The sequence below is a fragment of the Erpetoichthys calabaricus genome, chromosome 1 (assembly GCF_900747795.2).
Source record: "Erpetoichthys calabaricus chromosome 1, fErpCal1.3, whole genome shotgun sequence".
Lineage (NCBI taxonomy): Eukaryota > Metazoa > Chordata > Cladistia > Polypteriformes > Polypteridae > Erpetoichthys > Erpetoichthys calabaricus.
Window position 1 is genome coordinate 251,937,253 of NC_041394.2, and position 20,169 is coordinate 251,957,421.

The 20,169-nt window shown below is 38.4% G+C and overlaps 2 protein-coding genes across 3 annotated transcripts in view; one reads left to right on the forward strand and one right to left on the reverse strand.

Annotated features, from left to right (window-relative positions):
- atp5f1c (ATP synthase F1 subunit gamma) overlaps positions 1–5,829 on the reverse strand; it is a 33,307-nt gene extending 27,478 nt beyond the window's left edge. For both annotated transcript variants that reach the window (XM_028813979.2, XM_028813986.2), the window contains exons 1-3: positions 5,714–5,829; positions 4,893–4,927; positions 2,901–3,032 (exon numbers count right to left, since the gene is read on the reverse strand). In XM_028813979.2, the coding sequence (XP_028669812.1) occupies positions 2,901–3,032; positions 4,893–4,927; positions 5,714–5,754 (208 nt within the window). In that variant the 5' untranslated portion in view covers positions 5,755–5,829. The remainder of the gene's footprint in view (positions 1–2,900; positions 3,033–4,892; positions 4,928–5,713) is intronic.
- A 102-nt stretch (positions 5,830–5,931) lies between these two features.
- kin (Kin17 DNA and RNA binding protein) overlaps positions 5,932–20,169 on the forward strand; it is a 77,613-nt gene continuing 63,375 nt past the window's right edge. Inside the window, exons 1-2 of the mRNA XM_028813999.2 lie at positions 5,932–6,201; positions 7,574–7,668. Of these exons, the coding sequence (XP_028669832.1) occupies positions 6,088–6,201; positions 7,574–7,668 (209 nt within the window). The 5' untranslated portion in view covers positions 5,932–6,087. The remainder of the gene's footprint in view (positions 6,202–7,573; positions 7,669–20,169) is intronic.

The following is a 20,169-nucleotide window of genomic DNA, read 5'->3' on the forward strand; positions in this document are numbered from 1 at the left end:
TCTGAGTGGGCTTTCTTTATTGCATGTGTGCTGTCTCTGTCTGACGTACCAACCCCCCAGTTCCTATCCTTCCTCCACATAACCATAATAAAATAAAATTTTAGTTTAAGTTGTTTGCAAACTTTGTTCAATAAAAAGGCTCTATATTTTGACTGCATCTGTCATGCAATGTGATTCCTTCTCTTCATTAGTGCCACCCCCTTGAAAACTTGATCACTTTATGGGGCCATGCAAACCTGTATTTATACTTGTGTGCACATTAAAATGTTTTTTTTTGTACAATGTACAATTCTCATGACAGTGGAATAGGTTATTCTTTGCCAGTAATTGCATTGGAAAATGTGGTTAACATCCACTCATGCATGGGGAAAAAATATCGTCCAATACCGTGAAACCGGTATAATTTTGAAAAATACCGTGATATAGAATTTTGGTCATACCGCCCAGCACTAATATTGTTTGTTGCAGTATTGAAGATAACTTAATTCAGTTGTGGAATTAGTAATTTGTATTGTTATCTCTTATCAGAAGTGTCTGGGTTTTCTTTTTTTCCTGTTATTTATTTATTAATTTTATTGTAATCATTCCATACAAATAGATCAATTTATACAAAAAAGGATTGAAGACAAATCAGATCCCACCCTTGAGAAGGAGAGCATGGCCAAAGGAGAATTGCTAATGGCTTTTTAATAGGGCAAAAATAAACAAGGAAAATATATATTATATATATATATATATATTATAATAAATAAATAAATAAATGGAGAAGGAAAAGAAATGCAGAAATAATTATTTCTTCTTATCTTATATATAATTCGCCAGCCTACTCACTCACTCACGTCTGTCCGAAGCCGAATGCGCAGTCACCTTCTGCGCAGCTGCCCGAAAAACCTTACGAGATCAACATCACGGCATGCGGCGGATTTACGGCCGCGAAAATTCAAAGGGAAAGGCGACTTCGATTAAAGCTCTAGAGGCCTGAAAGGCGATTTCAACTACAGCTCGAGGCCTAATTACGCATTCTGATTCAATTACGCATTCATTCAATACACCTATATCAGGTTTGTGGTGCTTATACTTTTTACTATTCCATATTGTACTGGAACATTCATCATTCAATATTATACTATAGGCCTGGAAAATTCATCAACTAACAGTACAAGCCTGTACAGTAATGAGTAAAGCGGACTACAATCATTACAAAACAACTTCTTCGTTACTTATCATTTGTTCTTCATACACTGCTGACATAAACTCGTGCCCGTTTCATCTTATGTTGTCGAAACAGGGTCTTTGTCTAGTTCTAAAATATTATTGATTAGATCCTGCCAGGTTTTGAAAAAATTCTGTACAGATCCTCTAACTGAGAATTTGATTTTTTCAAATTTCAGATAATATAAAACATCAGTTTCCCACTGACTTATCAGAGGAGAGTTAGGATTCTTCCAATTTAACAAAACAAGTCTGCGTGCCAAAAGCGTAGTGAATGCAATCACAGTTTGCTTGTCCTTCTCCACTTCAAGTCCATCTGGGTTTTCTTGTGTTGGACAGCAGGAGAACCACTGGACTAGTTTAGATGAAACGGAAGTCGCCATTCCACCAAGAAAGCTAGTCTTGTGCACTGGAGGAACTGCTTGGGCAGTACCAACATCAGTATCAAACACAGATACCACTGCTACAGCCCATGAGGAAGTCACCAGGTACAGGGAAGAGGAACTTATTCCACTCTCTGAAAATCCATTAATTACTGGAGAGCGCATGAAGGGCATTACCTTCTTTTGTCCCATCTAGCAAAGCTACCTTTGCATCTCTGAGAACAGTGTCCCTGCTGAAAGGGTTTTCTTTACAGCAGAAAACATTATTACTGCAGAAACAAGTTGCCTGAAATATTGTTTGGTACAAGACATGTTCCAATTGCTGTGGACTTCTTATAATCAATCCTCTCGCTAATGAACACAGAGCTAAATAAACACTTTTTTTTCTGGGTGTCGCGTTAACATTTGCGTCACCAGTTCTGAAGACTATTATTTTCAACTGTAATCAGCACATTAATGTGACACCTGAGCAATTTGCTATGGTTTCTTAAACATTTTTCATTTCTATGTTGTGAATAGGTATCAAGAGTGCTGGGTGCACAGATAGTTTCAAAAGCACATGGGAATCCGATTTTTCACTACACAGTCCCTTCAAGGAGTTTGCCACTGATGCACTCATTCCCATGTCTTATGGGTTTTTGGACGTTACTGTACAGACAGGGATCTTTTTGTAAATAATGTGAAAACTCTAGTGTGGACGGGTATTGTTTTTGTTAAAAATTCTGTGTTTAAACGAAAATGTGGTAGCCTACATCTTACATTTACACAACAATGTGCTGGCAATTTCAGAATTATAAGGCTCTGCAAAGAATTTTCAAAAGTCTCTGTTCTCAAGGGTTTATTATGCTAGGGTAGTGTGGACAAAAGTCAAAAACGTACATTAATAATAGTAGTTTATGATATAGTGCAATATATTCATTATCCCATGAGAACTGGAACTTTTCACAAGTGTGTTTCTTCTATGTACAGAAAAGTCAATTTCAAAAGAATGAGAGAAATTTAAGATCACAAGTAATGAAATGTGTATATCACTCCACATGTATAGAGATTTCACATATTCACCAAATATGAAGAAAATCTGCAAATCCCACTGCTTACAGGTTTTATCTTTCCTGCGAATTTTTAGGCCAGTGAGGCATGGTTTACAAAGAATAAAGACACAAACCCCCAAAAAACATTACTGTAGAAAGAAGCGTGATTCCCCCTTAAACACTGGTTTTACATGCAGGTGTTCTGTATTTTATATCCTTTCAACCAAGACTACCAGAATCTCAGAAAAAAAGCAAACAAGTAATATATACTCACCGAAAGTACTATTTCCATAAACCCGTGCAGGTTTAAGTTCTCTTTCAGCCTTGGAATACTTAGCTGCAGCAACCATCTTCATTGACTTTGTGATTTTCTGAATGTTCTTTATTGATTTCAAACGTCTTGTAACTAAAATGCACAATTAAAATTTTTAAGTACACTGTGTTAGGGATAGGATATGATAGATAGATAGATAGGTAGATAGGTAGATAGGTAGATAGGTAGATAGATAGATACTTTATTAATCCCAAGGGGAAATTCACATACTCCAGCAGCACCTTACTGATACAAAAAACAATATTAAAGATTGATAATAATGCAGGTAAAAACAGGCAATAACTTTATTTAATGTTAACGTTTACCCCCCCCCCCCCCCCGGGTGGAATTGAAGAGTCGCATAGTTTGGGGGAGGAACGATCTTCTCAGTCTGTCAGTGGAGCAGGACAGTGACAGCAGTCTGTCACTGAAGCTGCTCTTCTGTCTGGAGATGACACTGTTTAGTGGATGCAGTGGATTTTCCATAATTGACAGGAGCCTGCTGAGCGCCCGTCACTCTGCCACAGATGTCAAACTGTCTAGCTCCATGCCAACAACAGAGCCTGCCTTCCTCACCAGTTTGTCCAGGCGTGAGGCGTCTTTCTTCTTAATGCTGCCTCCCCAGCACACCACCGCATAGAAGAGGGCGCTCGCCACAACCGTCTGATAGAACATCTGCAGCATCTTATTGCAGATGTTGAAGGACGCCAGCCTTCTAAGGAAGTATAACCGGCTCTGTCCTTTCTTACACAGAGCATCAGTATGTGGTGCCTAGTATAAATATTATATAATTAAAGTTAAAAGGCTAACTGCAAATATGACATATTGAACTAATTTACTGATAGGGCTAAAATGACCACATCCAAAGCAACATTTATTCATATCTTTGCCACATTGCTCATTTTCAAAAAACCTTTGTTTTTAACATCAATTGAAAAATGGGCATAGAAGATTAAATGAAAGGAAGGGTAATGTTAAAAAAAAAGAATAAAGTAACAATGTGTCAGAACTGGATATTTCTACTTTTGCAGAAGCGCATCAAGTTGCACTTTTCAGTTTCCACAGCCATTACTTTTCATACTATTCAGATCACCAATTCAAAGTCTTGCCTGAGTGTAATATACAACATTTACTTACTGTATGTTCAAATTACACAAAAACTTTGAGCACTTAAGTAGTCTTTTGGTTGCAGTTTACAGATTCTACTACACCTTAATTTAAACATTACCAAATATTTCAATTATTATTATTTTTCCTCTTTTCTGTTCACCTTGAGGTATATTTTGGCTGTTGCACTGATGGATTAAACACCCCTGTGAAAATCTGACCAGAATTGCTATGAAAAATATCTTTATTATGAACTGAAATGTGCATGTGCAAATCCAGGACCTGATATGGAATGTTTGCGAAAATGAATGCTTTATAAATAGAAAAACAGTGTTTCAAAAATTGACTTCAAAAGATAGTTATAAGAAAGAATGCTTTTCATATGTCTAATCCAATGCAAAACAGTTTTTCTGTATGACAGACATCCAGTAAACTAGTGAAAGGAGAACTGTTTGTATTAATTTTCAATGCAGGATGAGCACTTCCCTTTACCTGCAACATACAAATAGAGGCAATGGTGCCACGCCGTTAATGGATAAACTAACTTACACAAACTTTAACTACTCCTGTTGATACCATTACAATGTGGTAGACAACGGCAGCTTGTAAAGTCTTCACTTAATAACTTTCTGTTCATAAGCTGACAACAATGCATCATCATCTATATGTACAAGATGCTAACCAGTACCATCAGTCTCAGATGGCAGTGTAGGTAAGCAAATTATGTTGCTTAATGCTATTCTTATAACACTGGCTTATAATACATCATACACCACTGTATTAAAACTTCATAAAAAAACAAGAAAGATTGACTGAATACCCAACATTAGCCACAAAAATACTTACTGTCCTTTAAAGTTGCCATGGACCTGATTTGGCCACTGTATTTAAAAAGAAAAGATAAAAATACTATTAAATGTGTTCTTTTAAACAAAGCATAGAATTACATTTTGTCAAAGGCATATTTTTAACATATAATTGAACATACCAGAAGAAAATACAGTTGCATGCATCAATTAGTGCTTTTGCATAGAAATGCGTTATTTTAGCACAGCTAGTAAAATAGAAATAGGACTGCTTTATAATTTTTTCCAAAGTATTTATAAAAAATAAATTGATCAAGATCAGATGGGTTCAAATCATAACACAAACTAGGATTCATTTTAATGATTGGTTTACACTGACCACCACGTATTACTATTTGTATTTTAATTTTAAATCGCCATTTGCCTAGATCACAGTAATATTGAATGTATGGAACATTGACAAAAAGTGAAAACTCCTGGCCATTTTCGTAAACGAAGTAAAACGTCATTTTAGCCACATACAGCAGATACGGATATTAGGAAAACTGACTATTTATAGTTGTAACTAACCATACCATTAAGCAATCGCATAGGGCTAATCACAGATATATGCAAATACAATATGTAGTTGTTGCAGAAAAATACGCTACTGATATTTCCGACTCTCATTCATAGTTTATTCTTAATGAACTTGGCCTGTGCATTTTGTCACCGGTGTCGGAGGCCTGTCAGTTCGTTAAAATTTGCATTTGCATCGATAGCGCATTGACTACTATATTATAAACATCTTCTTCGATAGAAGATATGGTTTCCACATCCCATATCTGTTAAAAAAAAAAACACTTAACAATATGTAAGTACCATTGTGGCTGGAACACCAGGACGCTGCTGCGGGCGAACATGATGACTGTTGAAGGTCAGACCCCACGAACTGCGCAAGCGCGAAACCGCACAGTTTCCCCTTGAGCGCCGTCTTACTCTCGCGATACATTCAAATAATTATGACCGGGTCCTAGTGTATGACGTTATGAAAGGGTAGAGGGCACTCAGTGCGGAAATACTAAGTAGTAGTACTGGATGTTGTTCTAAAAATTGGTCATTTTGTTATTTGCAATGCTTAAGATGTTGATTTCTTGTAAAAGAATGAGTATCTGTCAGTAGTAACACCATTTTAAGATTTGTTTCCAGAGGCTAATTTGTATTTTTAACAGGACTTGTGCAAAAAGAAAGTGTAGATGGGGAAAGCGGAGTTCTTGACACCAAAGGCTATTGCCAACAGAATAAAATCTAAGGGTTTGCAGAAGTTAAGATGGTACTGTCAAATGTGTCAGAAGCAGTGTCGAGACGAGGTGCGTACATATTATGTATGTTTTTAAGGAAAGTGTGTAATGAGAAAAATGTTATTTTATTTTGTAATTCATGTATTAGTTAATAACGACATGAAATTTAAAAACGTTAAATTTTACGTACGAAGAGAAGTAAAATCCGGTACATTTCTTTTCACGTTTTCGTCCATAATGCCTCAAACAGCCTGTTTTAGTCGTATTAACATGGGATAGAATACCAATACTAGACAGTGTCGCCTGAGAAGTCTGCTTCAAGTTGTTGCAAAATAAAAGGACCGCAATGTTGGGGAGACAAAATGTATACCCCACAGAAAATGTATGTCAGCCTGAAATGCACGTGGTAACGCTTATTGTTTTGCCGTCGTTTTAACAGATTTCAGTATGTTTAGTCCCACAACCCAACAGATGGTTTAAACGGGTTCAATAAACGGATGGACAAATTGTAAAGCAAATGTTGTGTTTATATGAAAATATTTAAAGTGGTCTGACAGTACTTTAACAAAAAATATTGAAAAACGTGTTATCCTATCAAAATCCTGAAAAAAGTAGCAGAACGTAATATTCTCAGACCTGGTTAATGCTATTCAGGGTCGCTGTGAAGCGAATCCTGTCCTGGCGTTATTGAGCGCAAGACGGAATTCAACCCAGGGTAGTGTTACACGGCAGTTGTATCGGTTGACTTGGTAGATGTGATTTTATAATATGCCTGAAACTGAACATAGAGTTACAAGTTAAGTTGCCTTTCCAGATACATAATAGTAATAGGTGTTTATCTTTTGCATGTATTGTAATACAGTATATGAAACTATCGGTGCTAACTAAGACTGGCTGAAATCAATGTAGACCTCCGCATTAACATTTGCAGTGCACTTATTTATTGGAATGTCACTTTGTAACGCATTGCATTTGTCATCCCAATAGATGTACTTTTTTAAACCCCAAGAGACAATTTGGGCACATCACAAACATTTGTAGTAATAAAATCTGTTGGAATGACAAATCCAATTAATTTTATTACTGTAAATGTTTGTGATGCACCTGTTGTTTCAATGATGGATACATACACAGATACACAGACAACTTGCCCTCTTATTGAGGTGGATGAGAAATTCATTGTTAATATTTGTAACAATACCATAAATCTAATTATATAAAATATATATTCAGTGGGCCATTTTTAAGGACAGTCAAGAGCTGGTTCTTGCCTTGTTTGTTTCACCTGGGATAGGCTTTTGGCCCCTGTGTCTCTGAATTAATTAAGTACATGAAATAATATTATGTTTTGAACACATAATTATTGCTTGGTAAATAATGTATTGTGCTTATAGACAAATTGTAATATGTATACTTTGTGCATATATTTATTTTCTGACAGAATGGGTTCAAATGCCACTGTTCTTCAGAATCTCACCAAAGACAACTATTGCTTGCATCAGAGAATCCTAATCGATTTATGGATTATTTTTCAGAGTAAGTATGTATCTTATATTTTTTGTTAAATAATAGAAATTTTGGTTCTCTGGAGAAATGTGATTTTTTTTTTTTTTTTTTTTTTTTTTTTTTTTTTACAGAAGTTCATTAAATAAATAGGTAAATAATTATACACATACACACTATGGTCTGAATACACACTAGAATGACTAAAAAGAAAGCAAACTTCTGACTTGGCAGTTACAGTCAGAATTCATTATGCAGGCATATTGCCATAGGCATAATGGAGACCCAGTAGTGTTTGTTGACACACCTCTTCTGAATAATTCTTTGGCTTAAAATTCTCAGTGTTAGTGTGATAGAGAAAAGATATGCAACATTGTTACATAATGCTTCTCGGGTTTGTCTTACTACATAATTTTATCCTTTCTTACTTCCTGTAGTGTTTAAAGTGCATGCCATTATAGCAAATAAGAAAGGTACAGAACTGATCCCTGAAGTAATCCCACCTCCACCTCGCCACTATCACACTTCCCTTGTACATATCCTGTACCAGTCTTACATACTTCTCTGCCACTTCTGACTTCCTCATTCAATACCACAACTCCCCTCTAGACACCCTATCACATGCTTTCTCTAGGTCCACAAAGACGCAATACAACTCCTTTTGGCCTTCTCTATAGTTCTCCATCAACAACCACAGAGTAAATATCACATCTGGGGTGCTTTTCCCCCAACATGAAAACTACTAGTTAATCATCCCCTCCTTTCTTAACCTAGATTCTACTACTCTGATCAATTTTACCCCTTTGTAGTTACAGCAGTTCTGTACATCACATGTATTCTTAAAAATTGGTAGCAGTACACTCCTCAGGTATCTTCTCACTTTCCAAGATCACATTAAACAGTATGGTTTAAAAACTGCACTGCCATCTCTCCTAAACACTCCCATGCTTACACAGGTATGTCATCTGGACCAACAGTCTTCCTATCAGAGAAGGACTTGAACAGAAAATTTCTCTATATGCAGATGATATGGTACTATATATATCAGACCCACAAAATACTGTGCCTGCAGTCCTAACAACACTAACAGAATTTCGAAAGATTTCTGGTCTCAGAATTAATTTAACTAAAAGTGTGCTCTTTCCAGTGAATTCTCAAGCACACAATATTAGATTGGACACCTTCCTTTTTATCATTGCAGATCAGTTTAAATATCTATGGGTAAACATCACAAGTAAACATAAAGCTCTTTATCAACAGAATTTCGCCGTGTGTATGGAAAAAAATTAAGTAAGACTTACATAGATGGTCAACCCTCCACCTCACTTTAACTGGAAAAATTAACATTATTAAGATAAATATCCTCCCTAAGCTTCTCTTATTATTTCAAAATATCCCAATATACATCAATAAATCATTTTTTAAGAAATTAGATTCAACCATAACCACATTTATTTGAAATTCAAAACATCCACGTATCCAAAGAGCAACCCTACAAAGGCAGAAGGTGGCATGGCTCTACCTAACTTTCAGTTTTACTACTGGGCAGCAAACATACAAACTATAAAAACCTGGACATGGACACAAATAGATGGACATATATAGGCTGGTCTGCAATAGAAAGAAAATCCTGCAGTACTTCTTTATATTTCTTGCTTTGTGCCCCAATAAATGCAAGTTATCGCCAATATACTAACAACCCAATAGTGCTTCACTCACTCAGAATATTGAACCAATGTAGGAAGCATTTTAAGATAGAGAATCTTTTATCGGTGGCACCTCTGCATGAGAATCACCCTTTTCAACCCTCGCAAACATATGCAATTTTTAATGTCTGGAAAACATTTGGGATTAAATCACTTAGAGATCTGTACATAGACAACGTCTTTGCATCCTACGAACAATTACATTCTAAATTTAACTTTCCAGCAACACATTTCTTTCACTATCTTCAAATTAGAAACTTTGTTAAACAGAACCTACCCAATTTTCCTCACCTCCCACCTCCCTGTATGCTGGATAAAATATTGATCAGTTTCAAGAACTTAGACAGCATCTCTACAATATATAAAACAATTTAACAGTCCTTCCCTTTCAAGGATCCAAGAGGTAAGTGGGAAAAGGATTTCTTACTCAACATCTCAGAAAAAGAGTGGAAGGTAGCAATGCAGAGAATTCACTTGAGCTCCATATGCGCAAAGCATACAATTATTCAACTCAAAAATATATATCGAGCACATCTGTCTCGCTTAAAATTGTCCAAAATGTTTCCAGGGCAAGATCCAACCTGCGAATGCTGCAATCAAGTTCCAGCCTCACTAGGTCGCATGTTTTGGGCCTGCACCAAATTAACATCATTCTGGACCAAAATTTTTAAATGCCTTTCAGACAGCCTTGGTGTCACAATCCCTCCTAACCCTTTAACAGCTGTGTTTGGTGTACTCTCAGATGGGCTTAAGGTGGAGATGGACAAACAAACTTTGATTGCCTTTACTACACTATTGGCACGCAGACTTGCTAAACTGGAAGAATCCTAGCTCTCCCATTTAAGTCAGTGGGTAACTGATGTTATATATTATTTGAAATTGGAAAAAATAAAATTCTCACTTAGAGGATCTGTGTAGAAATTTTTAAAAACCTGGCAGGATCTAATCAGTAACATTCTAGAATAAGCTTTTAAAGCACTGAGAAAGCAGATTCTCTCCCCATTTTCTTTTTCTTCTCCATTTATCTATATTCACATATTAATTTATCTTTTATTTTTACTAGGTTTAAGTTTTATTCTGTTGCCCATGCTCAGTGACAGAGTATTGAGATGAACTTTTGTTATTGACCAAATACTTTTTTTCCACCATAATTTGCAAATAAATTCTTCAAAAATCAGACAATGTGATTTTCTGGATTTTTTTTCTCGTTTTGTCTCTCATAGTTAAGGTATACCTATGATGAAAATTACAGGCCTATCTCATCTTTTTAAGTGGGAGAACTTGCACAATTGGTGACTGACTAAAATACTTTTTTGCCCAACTGTACCTTCCACCTCTTCTTTTCCTTTGCCCAACAGTAGCTCAGTTTCTCCCAGCACCCTGTTGGCTGTTGTGGCAGCCGTTGTTAACCTGGGCCTCAACCAATCTGGTATGGAAATCTGTATTGTTGTCCACATATTGATCTGGCAAAATTTTACACTGGATGCCCTTCCTGATGTAACCCTCCGCATTTATCCGGGCTTGGGACCAGCACAAAGAAAAACACTGGTTTGTGCATCCTTTGTGGCTGGATTTTTGAAGGTACTGTAATACCCTACAGTATTTCCTTAATTAGGGTGCTCAATATATTATGTCAGTTAATGTGTTCCTGATAAAGTGTCTTTCATAAGGACTTCTGACTTTTGGACAATATTATAATAGTTACACGTTGTTACATTTATGCTTCTTCACATTGTTCATGTTAATGCTTTTAATTTCCATATTAAACATTGTCTTGGTGGTTATTACTCCTGTCTACTGGAGTTTGGGATAAGAGTTCTTTTGTGGGCACATTTGCTGCCTGTACATAGTTTTGATGTTCTTTCCATACTTGATCTTACATTTTTAACATGATACTCAGTTTTCCTGCCTTTGTTCCAAAGTCATGCTCTTTGATTTATCGGAACATTAATATTAGTGTGTTTTGTGTGTGTGTGTTTATGCGTGCGTGTACCTTGTAAAATTTATGGTACCATTCAGAGATTGTTTAAGTCTTGCACACTTTATCTCAGAATCTGAATAACTTTACCCTGTGTCATTGACATCTTGATATTGTTTGCTGTTTATTCAGTGTTGGTCCCCTTTGATGCTTATTGTGTCTGGAGAACATTGTTGTCTCTGTTCTCCATAAAGGAAAAATACTAAAAATATATTTCTGGGTCATTACTAGGGGTGGGCAATATAGCTTCAAAATTATATCATGATATTTCAAGGAAATTTGCAATAATAATATTTATGACAATATAGAAAAAAATTACTGAATAATGTTTTATTGATGATTGCAGCTTGCAGGCAGCAGCATTTATTAGTGCAAACAAAATGAAGGACATTTGCTATCTTCCTTTTTCAATGAGCTACTGTGATTGATGACTACCTAATTCAAAATGTGAATCCATTGCCACAAGGTGCCAGCAGCAGCATTATATTGCAATAGTAGTGACACAGCATTGTATACACTACAGTGACACAGCATAAGTCAAATGTAAACACAAAAGTAGCTTAGGTAGTGTTTTCCCTGGAAATCTTAAGTAAAAGTATTAACATGACTACTTAATATTTTAGTTTAACAGTAATAATAACTAAAGTAACTTAACCTTGTAACTCTTCAGGAGCCTCCACAATATTGTCAAGTACAAATGTAAATAAGCAGCAGTAATCTAAACCAGTGTTTCCCAACTTCGGTCCTGGGGGCACACTGTGGCTGCAGGTTTTTGTTCCAACCAGATTCCTAATCAGTGAGAACACCTGATAACACTGATCTCATTTAATTATCTGGTATTATTTTTCTTCTACATTCGGAAAAGCACAGCAGCATGATTTTTACATTTATAAATATTTCTGCTTTTGCTATAGATTTAAATGCTTAACTCTCTTTTGTTGATTTCATTATATTTTGCCCTTTCTCTGTGCATTTTTTCCGCTTTGTTGTATCTTATTAATGACAATTAAAAATGAGCAGAGCAGACACACTGGCAAGTAACACTGAATAATCAAAGACTGCAACTAATTTAGCATCAGACCCACTAATTAGTAAATAAAGGATTAATTAAACAATTGGAACACCTAGAAAAGTAGAATGAAAATCAAGATGAAAATATTGTTAAAAAGAAAAAATACATTATTCCCATATAATTGCTTAGTATATATATATATATACCAAACTTAGTTTTCTAATTTCTATATTGTTCCCAAAACACAGAACTTGGGAAATAACACATCACTTACTTAGCCCAGGAGTCCAATTAAAAACTGAATCTGGTTGGAACAAAAACCTGAAACACTGATCTAAACAGACCCTCCGTGAAAATGTAAACACTCACTGCTCATAAGAATAAAGTTAAAATGCTGTCAAAGCTTAACAGTTGCCTTGCATCTTTTTTGGATTATCATAAAATGAGCTAGAATATCAGTGCTGGAATTGTTCACAATTCACCAAGAAAAAGTGAAATTTTAATGGAACACATTTTTTTCCTGCAAAGAGCATCACAATTACTGCAACACTGATCATTTTACACATTGCCAATGAACTGTAAAAACGATAAACAAAAAAAATTTCAGCAACAATCTATTATTATATGTACAAGGTGCAACTGATATCATTGATGAAATTCCATAAGTCACCAAGCCAACTGCGCTTGAACTGGCTCCACGCAATCACACAGAGGCCAACGCTGATGCTTGCAGGCTAGTCCAGTGCAGTGGCTGAGTCCCTGGGACAGTGATGCTGATTCGCTAGAGGACGGCAGTAGTCATGAGCTGGCTGCTCAACTAATGTATGGCACTGATTGATAAGCATCCGGCATGCTGGCAAATTGCACTGGGAACTGACTATAGCCGGTTGTAGCATTCAATGAATGTATGTCACCGAATATACTGTGGTCCCGCGTGCTGGCAAATTGCACTGGGAATCGACTATAGCCGGTTGCGGTGTTCAACGAATATACGTTGCCGAATATACCCGGCTCCAGTGTGCTGGCAAATTGGAACTGACTATAGCTGGTTCCGGCGGTTTAAGGGTTAAGTTACCGAGGACACCTTCCACAGTATCTCTGAAAAGGATGTTTAATGATTACATCCATCAAACCAGGGGATGCGCCCATTCCAGCAACATCGGGCGCGAGACAGAAGCAATCACTGAGGGGGCATCAGCTCATCGCAAGGTGAACACAAGCATACACATACACTAGCATCATTTTAGCATCGCCAAATCCCCAAAACCTTCATGTGTTTGGAAGGAAACTGGAACACATTGTGGAAACTCACCAGGAAATCATGCAAACTCTGGACAGGCAACACCAGGGATATGACTCCCTGCGAGGCAGCAGCGCTACCACTCTGCCACCGTGTCGCACCCACATTTGTAATTATTAACAGTATTCATTATTTAAATGAAGGTAACGATTTATCTGTAAAATGTAACATACATTCTTTAATGCATTTCATTGTGACAGTGAAATCAAGTACAAATCTATGGATTCCAAATGTGTAGAGAGCTGTAATGTGTTCTGTGTGGCAATTGCTGCTTTCTGCTTCTGTCAGTTCAGGAGGAATCCCCAGAAATAGGTAACGCTTAACAACTGGGTCAGTTTTAAGATGACGTTTATGGCGGTCTACTTTAATGATAAAATACATTTTATGAGATTAAAGTGGACATTTCGAGATTAAAGCTGAAATTTCCACTCTAATCACAAAATAGACCTTTTCACTATCTCCTTAATTTTTTTCTCTGTGGCTCAAATACACTGCCGTTCATTCTGATGCTGATGGAAAATGCCAATTTTGTTTGCACTAATAAATGCTGTTGCCTGCAAGCTGCAATCATCAATAAAGCATTATTCCTTTATTTTTTTTTTTCCTATATTGTCTTAGATGTCATTATTGCAAATTTCCTTGAAATATCGCAATGTAATTTTGAAGCTATATTGCATACCCCTATTAATGACTCAGAAACATCTATATATAATATATATAATTCACTAAGCCGCCGACAAGTAGCCACCCATGGAAAGCACGCAGGAAGGGGTGTGGATTCACTAAGGCGCCGACAAGTAAGACGCCCATGGCGCACGCAGGAAGGAGCCACGCCCACCATCTCTAAGACCATTGGATACGACAACTCGCAGAGCCATGCCCACCAACTCAGACAGGACGAGTCGGGGAAAAAACGCCATCATTTATGTTCGTCTGTGCTACAGTACACATGCACCTCTGACCACGTTGACTTTTCAGTTACGACGCACGACCACGTGCACCATAGAAAACTGTTTTACACGCTACATACAGCAATTCGCATCCGCGACAAACATGCGTCTTCTTAGATGGTCCTGCAGGAACACGGAAAACGTTTCCCCGCCCACCAACACTCCTTATTCCCTGACCGGCGTCCACCGCATCCGCGACAAACATGCGTCTTCTTAGATGGTCCTGCAGGAACATGGAAGACGTTTCCCCGCCCACCAACACTCCTTTTTCCATGGCACGCGTCTACCCTCGCTCTCTAGGCATTCACACTGCCTGCTCATGTGCCTGGATGCAAAAACTCACCGACCACCCAGTTAGTCCCTTTCGTCTGTGCTAGGAGTCCATATGCACCTCTGAGCCACGTCAACGCAGATCAGACACCCAGGCAAACACTGAATAATCAATAGCTGCAACTACTGCCCCAAGTCCTCACCCGAGTCGGTTTCGTCTGTGTTCAGCAGTGTTTCCCAAACTCGGTCCTTGTGAACCCCTGTGGATGCAGGGTTTTGTTCCAACCAAATTTCCTAATCATTAATGCCGGTGAAACTCATCAGGGATAAGTCAGTTTTTCAAACGCAGCCATGTAGCAGATTAGTCTAGCAGGATGTAATAATCCGAGATGAATGCGCGCCGCCACGCTGAGTGAATAGACAATGTATATTGAGTCTAGGAAACATGATCAGCAAGTCTTTGATAGGCTGCAACAAAATGATGAAAGAACGGGCGCATTTTTTTCACACAAGCTAGGTGGGTGTTAGTTAGTTAATTAGTTACTCGAAGGATTTCAAGATTTAATATGCACAAGCGGTAACACTGCAAAAGCAGGCCAAACCAGAAAAGACGGCTGGCAAAAAGTGGCCGACAAATTAAACGAGTGTGCATTGTACTTACTGAAAGCAGCGTTATGGATTTTGCAAATGTTCATTTTTTTCCCTCTGCTTAAAAAACATTAAAAAAGCGGTGTGATTATGCAGCGTATACTACGCCGCAGGTTGGTATGCAGTGTGTAAAACAGTTTGTTGCGGATAATTTGCCTTTTACTTTAACACAAAGATAATTTCCTGTTAGATTTGCCTTTGCGATGACAATTAATAAGGCACAGGGCCAAACTTTCAAAAAGATGTGCATGTATCTGCCAAAACCACTTTTCAGTCACGGACAGTTGTATGTTGCTCTCTCCAGAGTTCCATCTTTTCATTCACTTACTGGTATGCCTGCAGGAACATGTGCAGCGAGCGAGCGACACACACACACACACACGTGTGAGAGAGAGAACGAGCGCTGGACGCATACGAATAATAATACTTCATTACATTGATATACCAGTGTTTTCAGTATTCAAAGCGCTATCCACACGGGGAGAAACCGGGAAGCGAACCCAAAATCTTCCACAGTCTCCTTACTGAAAAGCAGCAACACTACCACTGCGCTACAAGGCAGTTAAAGAATGCACCGGGCTCGATTTTGTTTTCACTTCTGTTTACAGCGATCGGATCATAGCGTGCATTATTGCAATGTTACTTTCCTTGGTGGCTTATTACATTACGGATGTTTCACATGTTAATTTTTTCCCTGTGCTTAAAAGACATTAAAAAAGTGTTTCTCAACTGTGACTCCGGAACAACTCAGTACGCAAGCTATATTAAGCGTCAACAACGAAGACTCGCTACACCTTAATGAACAAGTGGTGAAACTTATCCCTACCGACGAAGTAACTTTCACCAGCATGGCCTCCATCGTCACAGACGATCCCTCTTTCAGTCACGGACAATTGTATGTTGCTCTCTCCAGAGGTCCATCTTTTCATTCACTCACAGTGGTATCCACAAACCCACCCCATTTGGACAACTGTGTCGTTCAGGAAGTGTTCACCCATCAATACATAATTATGCGGCGTATGCTACACCGTGGGTTGGCTAGCGGGTCATACGCTCGCACTGATTACGTCCCTGCCCTTTGTACACACCCCCCTCCACCTCGGTACTACCATGGTCGGGTGACTTGGTGGATTATATATAGAAAAGCAGCCAAAATTGCAAAGAAAAGTCTACATGACTCACAGGTGCATGTGGACTGTGCAAAGAGGAAAACGACTCTGGTGACGAGTTGGGGGTGGGCACATGAACAGGCAGTGCATACTGAACGAGAAATCAGCAGACTAGCATGACCGAGGGGGCGGAATGGGCGTCCTTCCCCTCTCCTCCCGTTCCGCCCTCCGCGCCCGAGCACCGTCCACCCCGATCCCTCGCTCTGGGAGGAGAAGGCACGACGGCGGTCCGCCAGTTTTCAGTCACAGACAATTGTATGTTGGTTCGTTCCGTGCATTGTTACAATGTTACTTTTCTAGGTGATTTATTACATTACCGATTTTTCAAATGTTAATTTTCTCCCTGTGCTTAAAAATCATTAAAAAAGCGGCCTGATTATGCGGCATATGGTACGCCGTGGGTTGGCTAGTTTTTAATATTTTTCTTTTATGGGGAACAGAGACAACAATGTTCCAGACACAATAAGCATCAAAGGGGACCAACACTGAATAAACAGCAAACAGTATCAAGATGTCGATGACACAGGGTAAAGTTATTCAGATTCTGGGTGCAAGACCTAAACAAACTCTGAATGGTACCATAAATTTTATAAGGTACATTCACTCAATCACAAGCACGCACAAACACACTAATATTAACTCTTTTAGGGCTAATTTTTTTTTTTGTTTCTTTTCTCCCAGGGCTGAATATTTTTCCAAAAACTAACTTTTTTTAAAAAAAGAACACAAAGCAATTGAAATCAACAAAAAAAATTTACTTTTGACAAATGTTACTGTCTTGCATGTTGTATGAGCCTGCATACTCTATGATTTCACATACATATCACATACATTTTACACAGCAAAGTCCTGCAAAGCCTGATCTCGCTCAAAGCAGCCAATTTCAGTCATTGTAACATTGCACTGCTTACAATATGTGTTGCTTTGGTGCCTACTTTTCAATTGTCTGTTGCTGCACTCTCTCACATATATTGTTAGTGTGTACTGTAGAGAGACAAGTCACCCGTTTGCCATCGTGCCATGCCACTGCCACCAAGTTTTCTGAATAAAACTTTGCAGCATCACGTACCTATCATCACACTGCATAACCTGTCCAAAGCCACCAGGGGACAAAGCACGTTTGGACCAATGCTCTCTGAAGTTATATCAGCAGTTCTGTCCCATCTCTATTTGTAATGCCACAGCACGCTTCATCTCGTCTTTTGTTGTGGGTTTCCACTTTGAAAAAATGAGAATGCGATGCAAGCGCAGCCCGCGATTCAAAAAATTTCTCTGCCTACCTGTTTGTCTCGTCTGACAGTAGCTGAAAAGCAGCATCAGGAGAGAGCAGCCTGAAGTAGTTCAGCAGCTGGTGATCTGTCGTGTCCAACAGCAAGCCATGCCGTCTTGCGAAGTCCGGTAGCCCACGGATCAATGTCTGTGTATTCCTCCCACACGAACCTTGCCGTAGATGCATCGGCTGTGCGAATGCGTTCAGCTGGCAGCGGATCAGCTGGCGTGGCATCGGCTGGTGTCCGATCAGCTGATGCCGGCTTCTCACTGTCTTGTTTGATCTCCTGATCACTGTCAATAAAATCTGATTCTGAAAAATCTGAGTCAGACTCCACGATAATGCGCAAAACATTGTCTGCCGAGTGTTTTCTTTTCTGCACTCGCTTCGCTCCCTTGTGACATGTCGATGCCATCTTGCCATTGTTTACATTTCGCAACTCACGCACACGCAAGGATTAGTTAACGAGTCTAGCATTCCTCCAAGCACAAAGGGAATGCCTGCGACATGACAGTGAGTTTTGTCGCCATTAACAGCTGATTGTCGCCCTCTATCCCTGGATGTCGACTTTTGTCGACATTCGCCCTCAACCCCTCCTGTCGACAAAAGGTGACATCCACCCTAAAAGAGTTAATGTTGTCAATAAATCAAAGAGCATTGTTCAAACCAGAAGGCATGTCATTAGGCCTAGCCTAGGAAATACCGTGTTATGTTTCTGTATCACATAACAGAGATGAGGGCGAGTCTTCCACTTCCATAGCGCCTGTAAACATATGTGCCCCGTTCAAATGTTTGTGCATCTGTTGTGCTGTCGTGTCTTTTCTGTCACTTGCTTACCATCTGTTTTTTCAAATGTGTTCACAACTGAAGGAAGTAGTGAGTCAATTGTGCGGCACAACGTACTCAGCCTAAAGACATAATTAACTCATTAATGAAAGTGATTGTTGCCAATGTTTTTAATAATCCGTTATTATGGATAATGTTGTTACAGCTCTAATGGAGTGTTCAAAAACCTGAACAACTCATATGGAAGTGCTCAGGAATACCTCCAGTACTGTTCTTTGTTGCCGAAGGAAACCCCAGGGCATTCTCTTTCTATACTGATAGAGTGCCGTCTTTTTTTTTTTTTTTTTTTTGCAATTGTAACCCAGTCCAAACACAAACTTGACCCCCGTCACCCCCACATGAAGATGAACATACTGTCAAGGTGGGTTTTGCTCAGCATGTTAACCAGGCAATTCTCAATAGGATTAAAAAAAAAAAAATTGTCTTTGTGGTTATTAAGATTAAACTAAATTTTTGTCGTGGCATGCATCATATATCATAGGCAAGGATGTCTTTGAAAAATATTTTCTAGCTGGGATGTAGTATCCTGAGTTGAGCTTTTTAACCAGTTGCTTAAAGCCCTCCTTTTCCACAGTTTGGATGGGTATCATACCCTTGGCCAAACAAGTTGTAACTGCATCAGTAATTTCCATCCACTGTTTTCTGTTCTTGTCATAGAGTTCATCTAGCGAGTGCTCCAGCAATGCTTAGTTGAGTCATTTGTTTACTTTTTGGATGCACATCACCATCTGCTAGTATCTCCTATTGTGCCTAAATGGCCTGATTGTACTGGTAGTGTGTTTTTGCTTTCAAGAGATGAAACAAGTTTGTTGTGTTTCCACCTTTGCAAAACATGCAAGAAAACTGTTACTGCTAAAGTATAATGCATTGTTGGAGGTCTGACCTCTTGTAGCCAAACTGCTTCCATACTGTTGAAGTAGCTCAATTTTTAGGTACTAAATGGTCATTGGAGGCTGACACACTGCTCTCACTAGCAGACATGTTTGGGCTTGTGACATTGTTGTGTGCACTAGGAAACGTAAATGCATTGAGTCTGTATATCATTGATATCGTAAGATGAATCTTATTTATCACATAAAAATCTATACCAGTGTTATTGTGGACGATGTGATATGGCACAGCCCTAGTCATTACTTCAAACAACACAGGGTTAAGTAGCAGGTAAAAAAAAAAATTCCTTTTATTGAATATGGTTTGGATTTTTTTAGAAGATGGATTCAGCCATGGTTTTTACCCTTGTTTTAAACACCGTATTCTTTGTTTGCTCTTACAAAATTTTAACCTCCACAAAGACATGTTTATGGATTATTCATTTATTGACTATTTAGAGAATGCACTTTTTTAGAACACATTGAGTGATAAAAGGACTTACACTTGCACCATGA